Here is a 17,802-nt window from a genome sequence, read left to right as displayed (position 1 = left end):
ATTCAATTTTCATTGCCTGTATTTCTCATTTTTTTAAAAGGCTTCATAATACCTTTGCGAGCTCTTCTCCAAAATTATCTAGCTTTCTCTATCCTTCTATCCTTTTATCAGTAAGTTAGCCAAGTGTACAGTCCTGCTTCAGTTAAAATTCCAAGTTTCAAAGCTTTTTGAAAGCTTTTTTTGGGCGGGGGGTGGGATGGAGGAGGCAAAGTAGTTCCTTCATTCAAGCAAGGGGAACTAAAAACAAAACCATAAACACTTTCCCCATCGAAGAAAAAAGAGAAAGTTTCTTCTTAAAACCTATAGTTACACTGACCAGCAAAAGCTGCTTGATTTAAGCTTTCAGTTAGTCTGTAAATGCAAAACAACTCTAGAATAGACAGTTGCCTGTATTTATATTTGTCATGGCTAAATCAGAAGTGCTCACATAAAAACACTCTGTTCTCATTATCATCAAATGCCAAAAACATTTATTAGAAATGCTGGATTTTAGTCTACCAGCTTGTACAACAATTCTGCCTTTCGCCTCATCCTATTTGGAAACAAGAAGGCTTACAATTTTGTGAGGAGATCAGCCAGAGTTAAGGACCTGAAGGTCTACCTGTTCTAGAGAAATGACAGTGAGCAGGATGGTCCCTGAATGCCACAGAACAACAAAGGAAAGGGAGAGGAATGCATGTCACAGTCCCAGAAACCCGTCTCCTCCTAGTCCTCCGCTCCATACAATTCTGCGTGACAGAGACGACTATGCTGCCCGCTGAGCAGTTCACATCATGGGCTGCAGCGCCCACGGAAGGGAAGGAATTCCCAATCCAAACATGCTGCTGCAATGCATATAAACAAAAGCTCGACGGAAGTTAACCCTCGCCTACTTTTTAAAAAGGACTCATTAAATTCAGTTTGACAACCACCTTCAATCCAGCTGCTCATCAGAGTAAAGTAAATTTTCTAGGATTTCTCGACCCTTCCTTTAAGCGTGAGCTAGCCTTCAATTTGGTACTCTTTAATGCACAATCCCACTTAAAGACACATTTCACCTCTTTTATAAAAGTCAAACTCAACGAAATGAGAATCAGAAAGAAGACAACAGGAGAAACATAGGTTTTTGAAGTTACATAGACCTGGCTTTGGAATAAGTAGGTCAGCTCTGCCACCATTAACCTTGGACAAATTGTTTGGATTACTCATCTTCGGGTTCTTCATGAAGTCTTTGAGGACTGAGATAATCCACAAAATAATCCATTAATGCACTGTACACAAGGCACATAATGGTACTTGAATGTTAGTTAATAACAGCAGAGTTATTAGCAACATCAAAAACACTCCTTTCTAAATTAAGTGAATTATAAAACTATTTAGGAACTCTCTTTAGATTATAACCTACAACATAAAAGCAAAGAAATTACCCTTAAAGAGAATTTAGCACACTGTGAACCCTTTATAACAGAAAGATCTCTAAGTTTTAAATTAAATTATTTAAACTGAAAGGAAAGACCATCTCTGGTTAAAGTATCTGTATGAATACATCCAAACAAAATGAGGCTGAAATTTCTATGTATAAAAAGCAAAGTGAAGGGCTGGGGGAGGCAGCGGCAAAAAAAAAAAAAAAAAAAAAAAGCAAAGTGAAAATGTTTATTTCCATGGTCCGATTCAAAAACTGATGTCTTACAGAGGACTGGAGGTGAAGAAACCAGAATATGCTGATATTAGATCTATTATCTTAATGTCCATTTCCTCTGAGAAAAATAACAAGAAGGTCTAATAAAAAATTATTTTTGGCCCTAACTGGTTTGGCTCAGTGGATAGAGTGTCAGCCTGCGGACTCAAGGGTCCCAGGTTTAATTCCAGTCAAGGGCATGTACCTTGGTTGTGGGCACATCCCCAGTAGGGGGTGTGCAGGAGGCAGCTGATCGATGTGTCTCTCTCATCGATGTTTCTAACTCTCTATCCCTCTCCCTTACTCTCCGTAAAAAAACAATAAAACATATTAAAATAAAAATCAAAACCATCATTCTCCCCTTTAAAAAAAAATTTATTTTTGTTGTTGCTGTTGATGAAGACTATATGAAAATACAAGAAAATGTCCATCTGACTGAAATGGTATATAAAGGTATCAGCACACTGATTTTAAAAACAACTATCTTGGGAGAATTTACACATTAAACACTTCAGACAAAACACAGTTTTCTTCACAGGATGGCAAGTCATTCAGACTGTTCCTCTGTTTATAATGTAATGTTGATACAATGATCTACAGTTACAGGAGAGGAGGATCGCTTTCATTACTGTCTGAGGACAAGCAGACAAATGTGGAACTTCCCTTGGGGCTGACAGACTTTTAAAAATAAAAAGGGATCTAGTAGGTTCTATGATGCAACATTCTTTCATAAGTTATTTCTACTAAGTTGAATATATGGTTGTAACAGCTCCTTACTGGTATGTATAAACCTACAATTTACATTTTGCAAATACAAAGATCCCAGTTTTGACTTATTGGTATTCTGCTTATATACAAGGTCTGGAAGAAAAGGCAAGACACAGTTTTATTAGAGTTGGTCTGACGAAACTTTACTGGGATGGAAGGAAGGTTTGGACTCCTGATAAGTAGAGGTAAAAGAAGTTTGAAGCTCTTGAAAAAACAGGAAGGAAGGCAGAGGATAAGCTTTTATAATACAGGATTAAGAAAATGAAATTTTAAGCTTAGTACAAGATTGCTAAACAGAGGCCAATTCTGTTCATAATGGAAGATGGGTTAGATACCTCCAGGTCTCCAAAAAAACCCACTACTGATACAAAATTATTCTTCTGCCTAGAATGATTGCCACTCCTTCCCTCACCTGGTGAATGCCACTTTTTAAAAATTAAAGTTTAATTCAAGTATCATCTATAAAGCCTTTCCCGATTCTCTCTCTTTCTTTTTTGCCATTTAATCATTTATTTTTCAGTTACAGTTGATCAACTCACTTTCCCAAACCACCACCACCACCACCACCACCATCCATATTTGTGCTGCAGGAACTATGGCATATTCACTATTGTGTCCACAAGGCTCTGTTGCCCAATAACTGTTTGCACAGTGAGTGAATGAATGAATATTGAGTCATTAGTTATTTTGGAAACCTGACTCAATAATACCATTCCTGGGAAATTTATCTGGATATAGAAGATAAATGATGGTAACTAGCAAGAAAGGCATGGGGATGCCAGGACCGGTTTGGCTCAGTGGATGGAGCGTCGGCCTGCGGACTGAAGGGTCCCGGGTTTGATTCTGGTCAGGGGCATGTGCCTGGGTTGCGGGCACATCCCCCGTGGGGGATGTGCAGGAGGCAGCTGGTCGATGTTTCTCTCGCATCGATGTTTCTGACTATCTATCTCTCTCCCTTCCCCTCTGTAAAAAATCAATAAAATATATTTAAAAAAAAAAAAAAAAAAGGCATGGGGGGGGGGGGCGGGGATTTTTTTTTTTTTCCCAGTTTTGAAGATAATGAAATTGGAAAAGCCTAAAAGAATTCAGTAATGCTTTAAACCTATGCCAAGATTACAGTATGATGCAAAACTGCCTATCTGCATCTTAGGTAACTGTCACGAGAGTTCATCTAGTCTACAACTGTACTTTACATTATAGGAAATAGAACTAAAAAACTGTTAACCATGTAGGGCCTGGGGATCTAGAACACCTCAAAGAAATACATAAATAGAAAATTAATCCCAGGGACACAGTCTAAAGAGTCAATTCCCTTGGGTGGTAGCTTCAGAACGTTACCTTTGAAATGACCTGGTAAGAAATCCCCCAGCAACCTGCACCACACACCTGCTTATACATCCTGGCTGGGTTCAGTTTAAATTTGTCTTTCCCCATCTTTTCTACTCCCTAAACTTCTCTTTAAACTTAGAACCAATGTCCCTCTAATAACCAGTCTTTCCTGGCCTATCTTACACCATGTCCTCTACAGCTTCCTACCTAATTAGATTCCTACCTTTCTTAATGTAGCTACTGGCCTCGCCAGAAGCCAATTCTGACATCTGTGTGGAATTAATTATTATAATAAATGAAGGGAAGTCCTAGTTATTCCAACGTAACACTGTGAGAATTTAACTCAAGTACCAGTCAAGACAAAGCTTTAAAGAGATGGAAGAATTTCCATGCATTTTTCTTTGATACTCACTTGGGAGGGCATAAGACTTCTTCAAGAAATTCTTCAATTTTATTTACATCTGTTTTGACTTCATTGTTGAAAGTTATAAATGGTGGATGGGTCCCAGGCGCCAAGTTCTGCAGGTCTACAGGCTTCCTGTTAAACAAAAACAGTGGTCAAATTGGACAGAAGGTGTATCAAGTCATCAAGCAAAGAGAATCTAAGATTCAACTTCTAGTTCTCACCTGGCACTCTGAGGCCTCGGGTGTTTTGTTTGACCCACAAAGGCTCATTTTACAGATGCTTTACAAACACTTAACATTTCAAGAACTGCAGTGTGAGATCAATGAAACTGAACTGATAGGAAATGGCTAAAAATGTATAAATATTTGGTTTATATCATGAAAGACCTTCAATAAATATTCAACAATTCAGTCAAACTCATTCAAATGTTTACCTTGTGTGACATATCCAGAAAAAGCAAAGTACACAGAATTCATGCCTTGAGATAAGAGCAAAAAATATACTTCACGTTTGGGGGACTTTTTTCATTCTTCTGTTGTTTTTATTGATTTTAGAGAGGAAAGGAGAGTGGGGAAGAAAGAAAGAGAAACACAGATGTGAGAGAGAAACATCTATTGGTTGCCTCACGCACACACCCCGACTGGGGATCGAACCCACAACCTGGGTATGTGCCCTGACCGGGAATCAACCAGCAACCTTTTGGTACACTGGACGATACTCAAACAACTGAGCCACACCAGCCAGGGCTGGATTTTTTTTTTACTTTTAATGTTACTTATCAAAGTAGACCTTTTTTTTTTCATAGTAGGAATATTTTAGATAAAAAAAAAAGTATATTCTGTTCTCTCCCATTTTGTTCCCAGGTGAAGAAAATAAAATAAAGAGAAACAGACAAACAATAAACAGAGAGGGAAAGAAAGAAATTCAAAGGAGGAACCTTACCGGAGCTAATACTTTAAGCAACTTAAGTGGCTTAATGTCAATTAAAATTTAATTGGGTACACTTGCAACAACTGGAGGACGTGGGGCTGGTGGCTCAGTTCCAGCTGCCTCGTTTCAGAGGAGTGCAGCATCGCCACAGGACACTGAAGCTGATTCTTAAGATGACCTGTCTGTAATTAGGTGACTCACTAAACGGAGAAAAAATACTAAGTATGTAGAACTTCCCCTTTCCTTTTGAAGGCTCTGAGTTCAAGGCATAATATTAATTCACACAAATTAAGAGAATACTGGACACTACAAAGCAAACAGGCAAACACAAGTTAACATCACAAATCCTGTATTTATTTCAATGTACTCCTATGAATTATTCTTCACTAGCTTTGCTACTTTCCAATAGAAAAATATCCACTAACATATTTCTAATTCAGCTCTTAGTGGCCTCAACAGGGTTTATCATCTTTGAAATTATCTTAAAAAACAGCATAAAGCCACATGGGAGCCAAGTTCTCCCTGTCTGACTATCTCTCTGTCTCTCGCACACAAACACACACATGTGCACACGGAATATACATGATTCAGGATGCATTGGTGAGACACGTATCTTGAATTGTTAGGATTAACAGGGCTTCCTGTAACTCAAACCAAATGCACAAAGGGGAAGAGTGGAGTTTGTACTTTCCTGACGGGCCAGCGGTAGGAAGTGGGCGATCTCTCTAAAAGGCTGGCCTGTTCCATCCACTCAGTCTGTGTGTCAGTCACACGGCTGTTTCTGAGGAACGACCTGGAAATCAAACTGGCCTCTCAACTTGCTGAAAGCTGTTCCAGAAAGTTAGAGCCACAGAGACATGATAATGAAAGCAAGCTATGTAAGGATCTATTTTGAAATCAGATGTTGTTCTAAGTTTATAACGGCCGTTAAGATTTGCAGAACTATTAGTTTTATCATTTCATTGTAACATCTTAAACTATTACTAAATTGTGAAAGGTTAAACTACCATAATCTTCTAAACCATTATGCCATTATTATGGCAACTTACATGTGAGTCTGGCTCACATAATATGTTACCATTTGGTATGTTGACATTTGAAACAAGAGAATCAGTAATGACACTGCAGAGGAAATAGTTTCAGTGTTTAAAGGTGGGGATGAGGAAATGGAAACATGTATTTCTCAGACTTTTAAAAAAGTGGTCTCCAATTTACTTTCTCTTCTCAGAGAATACCATGGAGGAGGATTTTACTCACTAGTAATATAGCAGATATCACTGCTTTTACAATAAAGTTAATTCCTTAAAAGTTATCATTTCTACTCTCATTTCTCAAAACCAGAGTTTCCCCCAGTGAGTATGTGACAAAATATGGCCACACCCAGCTATTGCCAAATCAGTGTCTCAATTTCTTTCTCTTTCTTTTTCTCTCTTTCTCTCCCTCTCCGTTCTCATACTTTCTTCTTTTCTCTTCCTTGCCTACATCTCAGGTTTATCTGGGCTCTAAAGATGCTAACCTCTGATTTAGGAACTGCTGGGCATAATGAACAAGATAGTGTAAGTCTTCAAATAAAGATCTTGGTTGCTGCCAGGAACCTGTCAGCCAGGAAGACCCTATAGTAGCCGTGTTATTTAAAAAAATGAATTACACTCAGTAGCAGGTCTGAAAATGGTTTAGTAAGAGTAGTAAGAAGTACCCTGAACAATGGTTAGCACATAATAAACTGAAGAAATGTTAGTTCCCTTCCTTTTTCCTGAATTTAAAAATGAGACAACTGACCTCTCAGATGCGACACTTGCCCAAGATCCCAGGGCTCTCTCCAAACAGAACCAGGTCTCTACCCCTGATACTTGCTACTATGCACGGTTGTTCCCCTTTGACGACACGTGATAACATCTTTAAACATTCGCCCCAAATTTTAATATTTCCACTTATTTATCTGAACTTTTTGTTCAAATGGTGGTTGATGTAAAACCTCAATTTCTCCTAAAGCTTGGGCACTGTTCGAATCCAAAAGTTCTGTAATGCGATTGTAGCCTGAGCAGGAAATTAGGTCTAAAACGGACTCCCACACTGAAGCATGAAGGCAGCACTGGCAGGCAAGCGGTGGGGGATTGTTCCAAGTTTCACCGGGCACATGAACGCCACCCGCACAGTCATTAACACCGATTGAGATTCAAAGAGAACGCGTCACACTGTGCCAGAACTGGCTTGATTGTAATGGATGGAATGTCATGTAACAGTAATTTTTTCACAGCGTAGAGTGGGTTTTTAAATAGCTCTCCGGAAAGTTCTATTGCTCACCACGTTTCTTCTGGGATCAGTACTTCCCACTGAGGAATTAGGCAATTCATCAGAAAAAAGCAGGAAAGTAAGCACTACGGGCATTTTCTCCCACACAGCTTCCTATCATCAGTCATAGTTAAGACTATATCATGAAAGGTACTTTTCACTACAGGATGCTGTATTCCTCTGTGACAATTTGATTTTACAGGGTTTTTTTTTTGAGCCAATGTTCACTTTCTCTTTGAAATCTAACTAAAGACTATAAGTGAATAAACTCATAGAAAAGGACTGGAAAGATAAAGACCAACTCTAAATATATTTTTTTCTTCTTTTTTTTATTTCACAGAGGAAGGGAAAGGGGATAGCCAGATAGAAACATCAATGATGAGAATCATTGATCGGCTGCCTCCTGCACTCCCCACCACTGGGGATGGAGCCAGCAACCAAGGCATGTACACTTGGCTGGAATCTAACGTGGGACCCTTCAGTCCAGGTCGATGCTCTATCCACTGAGCCAAACGGGCTAGGGCAAGACCAACTCTAAATGCAATGATATCTGTGAAGAGAAGTTGATGACTAGGGGTGGAGGGACACATTATCATGTACTGCTTTTGTATATTTTTTAAATTGCCCTTAAGAACCATTTTAAAATATATATATACTATAGATCTAAGATTTCTAAAGAAAACTAAAAAATATAGGCTCCCATGTTAGTGTACTCTGTTGATTTTACAAAAAGCCCTAGGAAATAAAATACTTTTTTTTGAGTGGTAGTATTTTCTAATAGGAGGCCCTGAATTTTTCATTGTACTCCCTGTGTGTCACTTCTAAACAAATTTTTAAATTTATTTTAGAGGGTGAGGGGAGAGGGAGGAAGGAGAGAGATCGAGAGAGCGAGAGCGAGAGCGAGAGAGAGAGAGAGAGAGAGAGATCTATGTGAGAAACATCAATCAGTTGCCTTCCCATACAAGCCCAGATGGGGATTGAACCCACAAACTGGATATGTGCCCTAACGTATAGGACGATGCTCCCAACAAGTGAGCCACACTGGGGGCCCATGTGTCACTTTTGACATGTTGGGTACACATTACACTTAAACATATGCTCAAATATCAACCAACTTACAGGAATAATGCCTTTTAAGAAGTTTGTAAAGTTTGTAAATGAAAAGTGAAACCAATGACTTTGAAATAGCCATTATGTGTTACTTCCTTTCCTGAACCAGTCAGTCTTCGTTTATGATACCATTACTGGTATGTACCCCAATCGAGCACTGTATTGAGCTGTTGAAAGGATTTTTGGAAGCACGGCAGTCAACTCACTTGCTCCAACCCAAAAATGGAATAGCAGAAATACATGTATTTTAGGACACAGTCAGGGTGTGTGCCTGGCAGCATGGTTTATTTTTAGAAGTTATATTGGGAAACTTCTTTGCGAATGCATGTAGGAAAAAAAACAGTAATCAAAGGATAACTCCATGAATTATTTCATTCTTACAATAGCTCTGTCCGATATGAGCTAGGTCTTCCAAAGAACCTGTAGTTTTAACTCTTACTATCCCCAAAGGCCTTCTCTACATTCATATACATAACTAATGGGGTTCCTGGAAGATTTCAGGCTTATTTTCAATATGTAAATTCTAAGTCTGCATATTTTCAAATAAGTGCACTAGCAGTAAGTAAGGAATAAACTGTAAGGAACTGACAGGTGTCCCAGGGAATGCTAACCTAGAACGGGGAGTAAGTTCACAGCTCTCACGAAACTCTCACTCTGTGATGCCCGGAGGGATAACATAGAGAAATTCTGCCATCCATTAAGTGATAGAAAAAAATATCCATGTTTTTTTCTTGAACACTGTTCATGACTGATATGCTTAAAAATAAGCAGCAAACCATGTTGTGTCAAGAGGAACACATTTCCATTGCTGAGTCCTAGACTGTCTATTGGTACAACTGTTCTTAACCCTTGATTTAAATCTTTTTTCTTTTCTTTTAAGTATGAATGTTCTTCAGCTCAGGAGGAACAGGATTTCCTGAGTGAAAAGACCTTACTACCTATCAGGGCTCTTCTCAGCCTTCTCCCTCTCCACTGTGCTCCATGGCAAAAGTTAGAAACAACTCTTCAACTAGCAAGAATAATCACAGCCACGGATAAGTGCTCTTATCTATCTATATAAAAGGCTAATAAGCAAAGTGTCCCCTCAGGAGTTCGACCGGGAGACCTGGAGTTCGCTCACTTGCTATGACATGCGCTGACCACCAGGGAGCAGCATGGAACATGGCAGGCGACCAGCGGCAGGGCGCTGAGGGAGGAGGGAAGGAGGAGGCAGGGAACCTGATCGGCCCAGATCACCAGCCAGGCCTCGGGACCCTACCCGTGTACAAATTTCGTGCACTGGGCCTCTAGTTTTACAATAATAATTAACCAAATATGGTGGAAATTGTATTATTAAAAAATCCTATTTTAATTCCTAGAAAGGAGGTTAAATAAAATAGACCTAGCTGTATTTATCCTCCTAAAATCCCATTCTTGCCTTTAAGGATCTAGATGATATAGGCCACGTGTTTATCAGCAAACTTGAGCTCAAGAAGCTGTCAGCTTAGAAAGTTCTTCATAGACCCATGTTTACACAGAAATGGCAAAGATTTCACTGATCCACACCAAAACTTCGCTCCTGGTGCTGCTCTTGAAATGTAAGGTAAACATACAACGAGTTCCTAAAAAGACTGAGTGGTGACATGCAATTTACTGATATTGTGAATTACCATAATACTTAATACAAGTTCAATTTGTCCACACATCAGCTGAACTTTAATACAATATACTTTCTTTAGAGAAGATATGGCGAACAAAGTGAGGGACGGGGAGAGGATCAAACTGAAAGTGATCTACATACACTCAGATAACCGCAAACACGTCTTACCTTTTCAGGTCAACAGTTGTGACACTAAATACAACTCCTTTGAGCCAAAGAATCATGAAGAGCCTCTGGGAAAAGGGGCAGTTTCCTATGCTTTCACCATCACTGCCAGCCTAGGAAACAGAAACATGAAAAAACAAGGTCAAAGTGATGGCACTCAAAATAGACCTTTTTCTGAACTTTAATCAAGAGTAGAAGGAGACAGGAAATGTTGCACTATGGAAAGAAGGGTAGAAATTCGGGTCTTTATTATTTTGCTCTTTCATTTGCCTCTTTCTCTTTTTAAAAATGGCCAGTCTAGTATAGACTGTCCAAAAGAACTTTCAGCAACGATAGGAATTATCTCTACTACCACTGTCCAATATGGTAATCATTTGTGACATGTGGCTTCATGAGTACTTGAAATGTGGCTAGTTCAATTGACCTAAATTTTTAAATTTTTATTTACTTTTAATCAATTTAAATGGTCAGGTCACATGTGCGTAATAGGACAGCATAGGTCTAATTAGCCCCTAGGGCCTAGGGGATACATATATCCTTGCACCAGGGCAAAGACAAAGTCTATCATGGGTTTTATAAAATGCAAATCATGTTTTGTTCTATAAGATAATATTCTTTATAGGGCAACATATAAAGGGAAACTTGTAGGTGTGTCCAAAGAGTTAAATTAACTGCCAGCCTCCCCCCATTCTAAAAAATATTCATTATTAAAATTACATATCCTGTTTTACACATTCCTTCAGGGAAAGAAAGAACAAACATAGCTTTATAATAAGCCATTTGTAATCCAATTAATGAATGCGGCAGTTGACTTCAACAATGAAGTAGAATTTTCCTAAAAATCAGAGTGGAACAAATCTTTAATTCCATCACGTGGTCCCCAAGTTTAAAAAGAAGGAAGGAGGGGGAATGGGAAATGGGGGTTGGAGAGAGTCAGCTGCTGGAAGAGAACATTCTGACACTTGCTAGGGCCCAACACAGCTCTCTTCACCAAGAGGTCTAGGGAGAAAGCCAGAAATAACTTTCAACAAGTCATTCAAAGACGCTGGTAAAAGTACTGTTTATTATCCTGAAGTAACTCTCAAACAAACTCAGAAGCCATTTCAGTAAAATGCTATATCCAGTTAAGTCATTAATTCCTAGCTAATGGTGAAATGGGGGGAAGGGGAGCGACAGGAGGGTGTAAAAAGATAAAAGCAGTTAGCTGATTACACATAATATAACCAGCAAAACACACGGGCATATAAGGACCCCAAAACCCTACCCTAACCAGACAGTATGGGATAGTTACAACTGAGCTTGGAGGGAAAAAATTTATCATTCTTTATCAGAAACAAAACATACACAGAATTGTAGCCAGAATAAATCTTATTAATTTCTAATACTGCAACTTATACAAAATTTACTTCCTAAAGAAGTTCTAGTCCTTAAACTTTAGAGTGATTAAGAATAACCTAGAGAAAGCATTTAAGATGAAGATTTCTGTGCCTTACATCCAGAGACTCTGCTGCAGAAGAATTCCCAGGGCGAGGCCCAGCACACCCAAGGAGATCAAAGTGAGGCAACTGCTGGACACAATGAGGAACACTGGTGTGAAAAGGTTAGGACAGTATTCCTTTATTTTTTTTTATATATTTACTATTCTTTTGATTTCAGAGAGGAAGGGAGAGAGAGATAGAAACATTAATGATGAGAGAGAATCATCGATCGGCTGCCTCCCGCATGCCCCGCACTGGGATTCGAGCCCGCAACCCGGGCCTGTGTCCAGACCGGGAATCGAACCATGACCTCTTGGTTCATAGGTCGACGCTCAACCACAGAGGCATGCCGGTTTTTTAGGACTAAGTCAGTTTTTTAGGACTGAGTTTTTTAGAGCACAAGTCAGTTTTTTAGGACTAAGTCCTATTATATAACAAACTGATACTCAAAGTTGCTTTTTGGAAGGTGCTCACCATCCAAACACATATGGAGCACTGACAGCATACAAATGAGTTTATTACAGATCAGAAAAAGTTAACACTACCTTTCTAAATAGCTTGGTGATTAATATTTTCACACAAGCTTGTATCTTTTGATAACCAACTTTTATCATTGCTTTGCTTTTGTTTTTCTCCAAGTTTTAACACGGTTAGCAGCAGAAGCATAAATACAAAAAAAGGATACCAAATTTGAGACGTACTGAAAAAGCAGAAAAGTTTAGTAAACAAAGTATAAGTCTGACTAAGGTCTTCATCCTTTTCCATTTACTTAATCTGTAAAATTAACTACAACTTCCCAAACTACCTACCACAGCGGTGTTAAAATAATTAAATTGGGCCCTGGCGGGTGTGGCTCAGTTGGTTGAGCTTCATCCGTGCATGGAAAGGTGTAGTAACGTAAGTCCTATTATTCACTCAAAATACTCACTGAGTCCTAGCCGGTTTGGCTCAGTGGACAGAGCGTCGGCCCATGGACTTAAGGGTCCCAGGTTCGATTCCAATCAAGGGCACGTACCTTGGTTGCAGGATCAAACCCACAACCTTTTGTTGTATCAGGCAACCCTCCAATCAACTGAGCCACCCAGCCAGGGCTACCTAATTCCATTTATAGGAAATGTCCAAAACAGGCAAATCCATAGAGACAGAAAGTAAATTAGTGGTTGCCTAGGGCTTATGGGAGGGGGAGGGGGAGAGTTAGGGTGTAACTGCTAACAGGTACAAAGTTTCTTTCTGGAATGATAAAAATGTTCTAAAATTAGACTGGTGATGGTTGAACAACTCTGAATAGACTAAAAACAACTGAACTGTATACTTTAAATGGGTTCATTGTATGGTCTATGAATTACACCTCAACAAAGCTGATTCCAAAATATATAGAGACAAATTATAAGTATAAATATACATATACTGGAGAAGAGTTTAATTTAGAATATATAGTTTTAAAATTATAATTTCATCTTATAAAAAATTAATGTCTATAATTTTTCTTAAAAATCAGAAAACCCAAATAATCAAAGCAAAAACTTGAATAATCCCACTGGCCCAGAAATAATCACCAATTTCCAGATAAAAGATGAATTAGCATTCATTTGGGTTTTGTTCTTATAAAGGGGGTCGTTTTGACTAACTTGCTGTCTGGGGTTCCTCTCACACACTCAACTCGTCCTCACCCTCCTCCATCAGGACCTCTGTTGTAATTCTTGAGTTGCCTAATACCACTATTTAATCAGAAACTGCTGGATTAACTCCCACATTGCAGAAAAGGGGTCAGTGGTAGATGCCATAAATATTTTAATGTTTTACTAATTCAAAGTTAAGGAACTGCTCACTTAGAAAACCCAGCGTAAGCAGTTTATAGAAAGTCAGACCTTAAAACACCAAAGATCTTCAACTTCATTCTTCGCTATTTCCTTGTGCTTATGGGACTGGGGTGAGGGGTGAGGATGAGTAGGGAAGAGAGGCTGCCTCTGAAGGTAAGAATGGGCTCCTGACCATTAAATCATTTCCTTTGACACATTTTCTAGGAAATGTATAAAACGTGTTGCCAAAAAAAATGCACTCAAAATTTAAAGGCCTCATTTAACTTTTAGTGCAGATTCTATCTAAATTAGCTATCTAAATACACAAAAGGGCTTGCTTTGATTTAGATTAACTTAAAAGTCACAAAATAACATGATAAATGGGTAGTCACCTGGCTTCTATTATCTATTTCTTTGGTTTTTGCTACACACATGCTGAAACCAAGGTCTAGAGTCTAAAGGTCTGTTTAATAAGCTGTTATCCTTCTACAGGGTCTGCAGAGTATGTGGGAAATAACAAGGTTTAGAATCAGACAAACCTGGAGTTGAACCTGATTTCACTACTTATTAGCTATGTAATCTTCATTTTAACATTACTTAACATCTGTGAAACTCGACTTCATACACCTCTTCTTATGGGGATCCAATTAGTTAGGGTACACACACAGTTCCTGGCACATGATAAGAGTTTGGTAAAGGTTACCTAACTTTAAAGATACTTCTTGCACAGAACTCAGCCTAACAACCTGTTCTTCAGTTGAAGCCCTTACCTATGTGAAATAACCTTTGATGCTTCCTGGGGGAACAATTTATTCATTCACTGAACAAACGTTTACCAGGTATCTACTGTATAGAAAGAAATCACTGGACACAATGATTAACAGCAAGGACTCTGGAAGCAGAGTCCCTGGTTTAATACAGGGGTTCTTCTACTTAACCACTTGTGTGATGTTGGGCATGTACTCAGTTTCCTTACATGTAAAATGGGGAATAATATCTACATCATAGAGTTATTTTTTTAAAAATATATTTTATTGATTTTTTACAGAGAGGAAGGGAGAGGGATAGAAAGTTAGAAACATCGATGAGAGAGAAACATTGATCAGCTGCCTCTTGCACACCTCCTACCGGGGATGTGCCCGCAACCCAGGTACATGCCCTTGACTGAAATCGAACCTGGGACCCTTCAGTCTGCAGGAGGAGGCTCTATCCACTGAGCAAAACCGGTTAGGGCCATAGAGTTATTATTAGCCTAAATGAGTTAATATATGAAAATCTCTTAAAAATATAGCCCAGCATGTGGTTAAGTGCTCAGTAACAAAGTATATGCCAAGTGAAAAACATATTCCTGACTTCATGGAGCTTGGGGGACAGGGGTACTACAGAATGGGGTAATGGGGTACCACTGATGGGTTTTGGTGGGTGGGGACGTGAGCATAAAATCCAATTTCCATTTTCAGACAATAAATAACACTTGCTACCATATGGAAAACAGGTTGGGGGCATGGAGCTGATGAAGAATGGAAGCTGGGAGACTTACTGCAGTAGTCCCAGCAAAATGTGGCCTGGATTAGGTAGAGGCAATGGAGGTGAAAAAAAATGCAGAGATTAAACTGAATTCAGAAGGTACAACCCTAAAGTCTTGTGGATGGTTTGGATGTGGGAAGTGAGGGTAAGAAAGAAATCAAATAACTCTTAGGTTTCTGGTTTGAACAACTCGGTAGAGGAAAGCCTCAAGACAGGGATGAATGTGTCTACACTTTGTTGCAAGTTAAAAAGAAAATCCCGTCAGGAGGTAACAACCATGGAGCGGTACTAGCCTTGGCTTGGAAATATTTTTAGGTGTGAAAGGCTATAATCCAAAATTAACACTGTCTATATCTCAGGACACATTTGGGGAGAGGAAGGGATGTTAACTTTATACACCTCTGCACTGTTTTATCTTCTTTAAGAAAAAAATGTAAAGAAAATATTCCAAATGTTTACACACGATAATCTTCTTGTCCCTAATCACTGCCAAAATAGTCAACTGCTTAAATACAGACCTGCTTTTTCCTTCATATTGCTTTAAAAAATGCTGAATGCAAAATAGTCAAAAACCACTAACTGAACTAACAATGAGTTAAAAAAGATCCTACTGAGTACTTTTGCCTGCTACATATCTGAAGCGTATGCTGAAAATGAAAACAACGGCTCTATCTGTATTAAAATCAAATCTGAGCTCTGACCCGTTTGGCTCAGTGGATAGAGCGTCAGCCTGCGGACTGAAGGGTCCTAGGTTTGATTCCGGTCAAGGGCATGTACCTTGGTTGGGGGCACATCCCCAGTAGGGGGCGTGCAGGAGGCAGCTGATTGATATCTCTCATCGATGTTTCTAACTCTCTATCCCTCTCCCTTCTTCTCTGTAAAAAATCAGTAAAATATATATTTTTTAAAAATCTGAAATGTTTCAGCAGGAATACTTTATTAAAACAAAGTGTCAGATATACAATGACCAGACTTTCCATCTAAGCACAACAGAACCATAATGAAAACAAGTTCTGAGAAGTTTACCTTCACTCCTCAAAAGCCTAAAACAGGAGGAGCGAAAAAGACTCTAGTGGCTCTATTTTTTTTAAAATAAAAAGAAACAGGCAAAATTAATTTAAATAATATTTTATTTTATATTATCTAAAATATCATTTCAACATGTAATCAACAAAAAATGTCATTACATTCTTTTCTTGTAGTAAATATTTGAAATCTGGTGTATATTTTAGACTTATAGTACACTTCAATTCAAACTAGACACATTTCAAGCTCTCAATAGCCACATATGGCTGGTGGCTATCATATTAAACAGAGGAAAAAACCTCTGAAAAACCAATGGTCATGTACCTGACCCACCAACTCAACATTCAAGCTCTCAGAAATTATTTATTCTTATTTCAAACAAATTTTAACAAGTTTGCTTATCTGGCTTAGCCAACCACAACAGATTACAATAGAAAATGAAAGGAAATGGGCTGCATCAATAGAACTAAGTTGGCAAAGGAAAAAATAGAAAACACATATAAACATACACGCACCCATGAACTCACACAAAGGAGGTCTAGATTCAAAAAGCATAACAACGGAGGCCACTTTAGCAGAAAGGCAAAAGTAGTCTTACCCAGGCCACGAGTTCCCGAGGCCACTGCTGCCGGACTGAATTAGTATTCAGAATGCTGACATTAACTGGCAGTTAAATTCAGCATTTTAAGAAGTCACGGAAACAATGTTTTAGAAACATTTTCTTTTAAAATCAATTTGAGAACTCTGTGCTATTTTTGAAATTTTTCTATAAATATAAAACTATTCTAAAATTATAAAGTTAATTTTAAAAAATCAATTTCAGCCCTGGCCGGTTTGGCTCAGTGGATAGAGCATCAGCCTGCAGACTGAAGAGTCCCGGGTTTGATTCTGGTTGAGGGCACATGCCCGGGTTGTGGGTTCAATCCCCAGTTTGGGGTGTGCAGGAGGCAGCTGATCAATGGTTCCTCTCTCATCATTGATGTTTCTATCTCTCCCCCTCTCCCTTCTCTCTGAAAATCAATTTTTAAAAAAAAACAATTTCAGGCTTCGAATATGACTAAGTAGGTCCCATAGGATCAACCCTCTGCCCCAGAGCAGTGACAGCTTCCAGACAAAAATAGCCCACTTGACAGCACTGGAGAATGAACAAAAAGCAGGCAGATGTGGGTGGGGACACTTGGAAAAAGGGAAATAGAGTAGACAAGTTGCCCCAATTTTTTTCTTTTAACCTTGTGCCATGCAGGGCAGCTAAGACTCCAATGGAAAATTCACAATGTTGTTGGCTTGAAGAACAAAGGACAGAGTGAAGAGCCACCATCAGCACTGGAAAAGGTAGAACACCATAGAAAAGAGAGGCAAAGAGAGGGAGTCCCAAAACCCCAAGTTTGAGTTTAGCTGAAAATCAAGTCAAATCAAGACAATTTCAGATAAAACTCAGTAGAATGTAAATGCTTGGCATTTAAAAGAGTTAATTTCAGGAATGTAGAAAACCAATGTGTTCATTATATTAAGGCATGATTCTACTATTAAAAATAAACATGTGCCCTTTAAAATTACTTATTCTCACTTTGGTCACATACAAAAAAATTTTTACCTCAGTTTTTTTCACTCAAAGCCTTATTCTTTAAACATCTTCTAACCAAAGATAAATTCACTGCCAGTCTTCCCTTGTTTAT

General features: G+C 38.7%; 1 protein-coding gene across 1 annotated transcript in view; it reads right to left on the bottom strand.

Moving 5' to 3' along the window:
- CLIC4 (chloride intracellular channel 4) overlaps window positions 1–17,802 on the bottom strand; it is a 54,790-nt gene that overhangs the window by 17,340 nt on the left and 19,648 nt on the right. The window contains exons 2-3 of the mRNA XM_070404378.1: window positions 10,300–10,409; window positions 4,167–4,292 (exon numbers count right to left, since the gene is read on the bottom strand). Coding sequence (XP_070260479.1) covers window positions 4,167–4,292; window positions 10,300–10,409 — 236 coding nt within the window. The remainder of the gene's footprint in view (window positions 1–4,166; window positions 4,293–10,299; window positions 10,410–17,802) is intronic.

The sequence above is a fragment of the Myotis yumanensis genome, unplaced genomic scaffold, assembly GCF_028538775.1.
Source record: "Myotis yumanensis isolate MYYU_CA2020_CCGP unplaced genomic scaffold, mMyoYum1.0.hap1 SCAF_2, whole genome shotgun sequence".
NCBI lineage: Eukaryota > Metazoa > Chordata > Mammalia > Chiroptera > Vespertilionidae > Myotis > Myotis yumanensis.
Note: the sequence above shows the minus strand (reverse complement) of the source record. Positions and strands in the feature narration are given on the sequence as shown.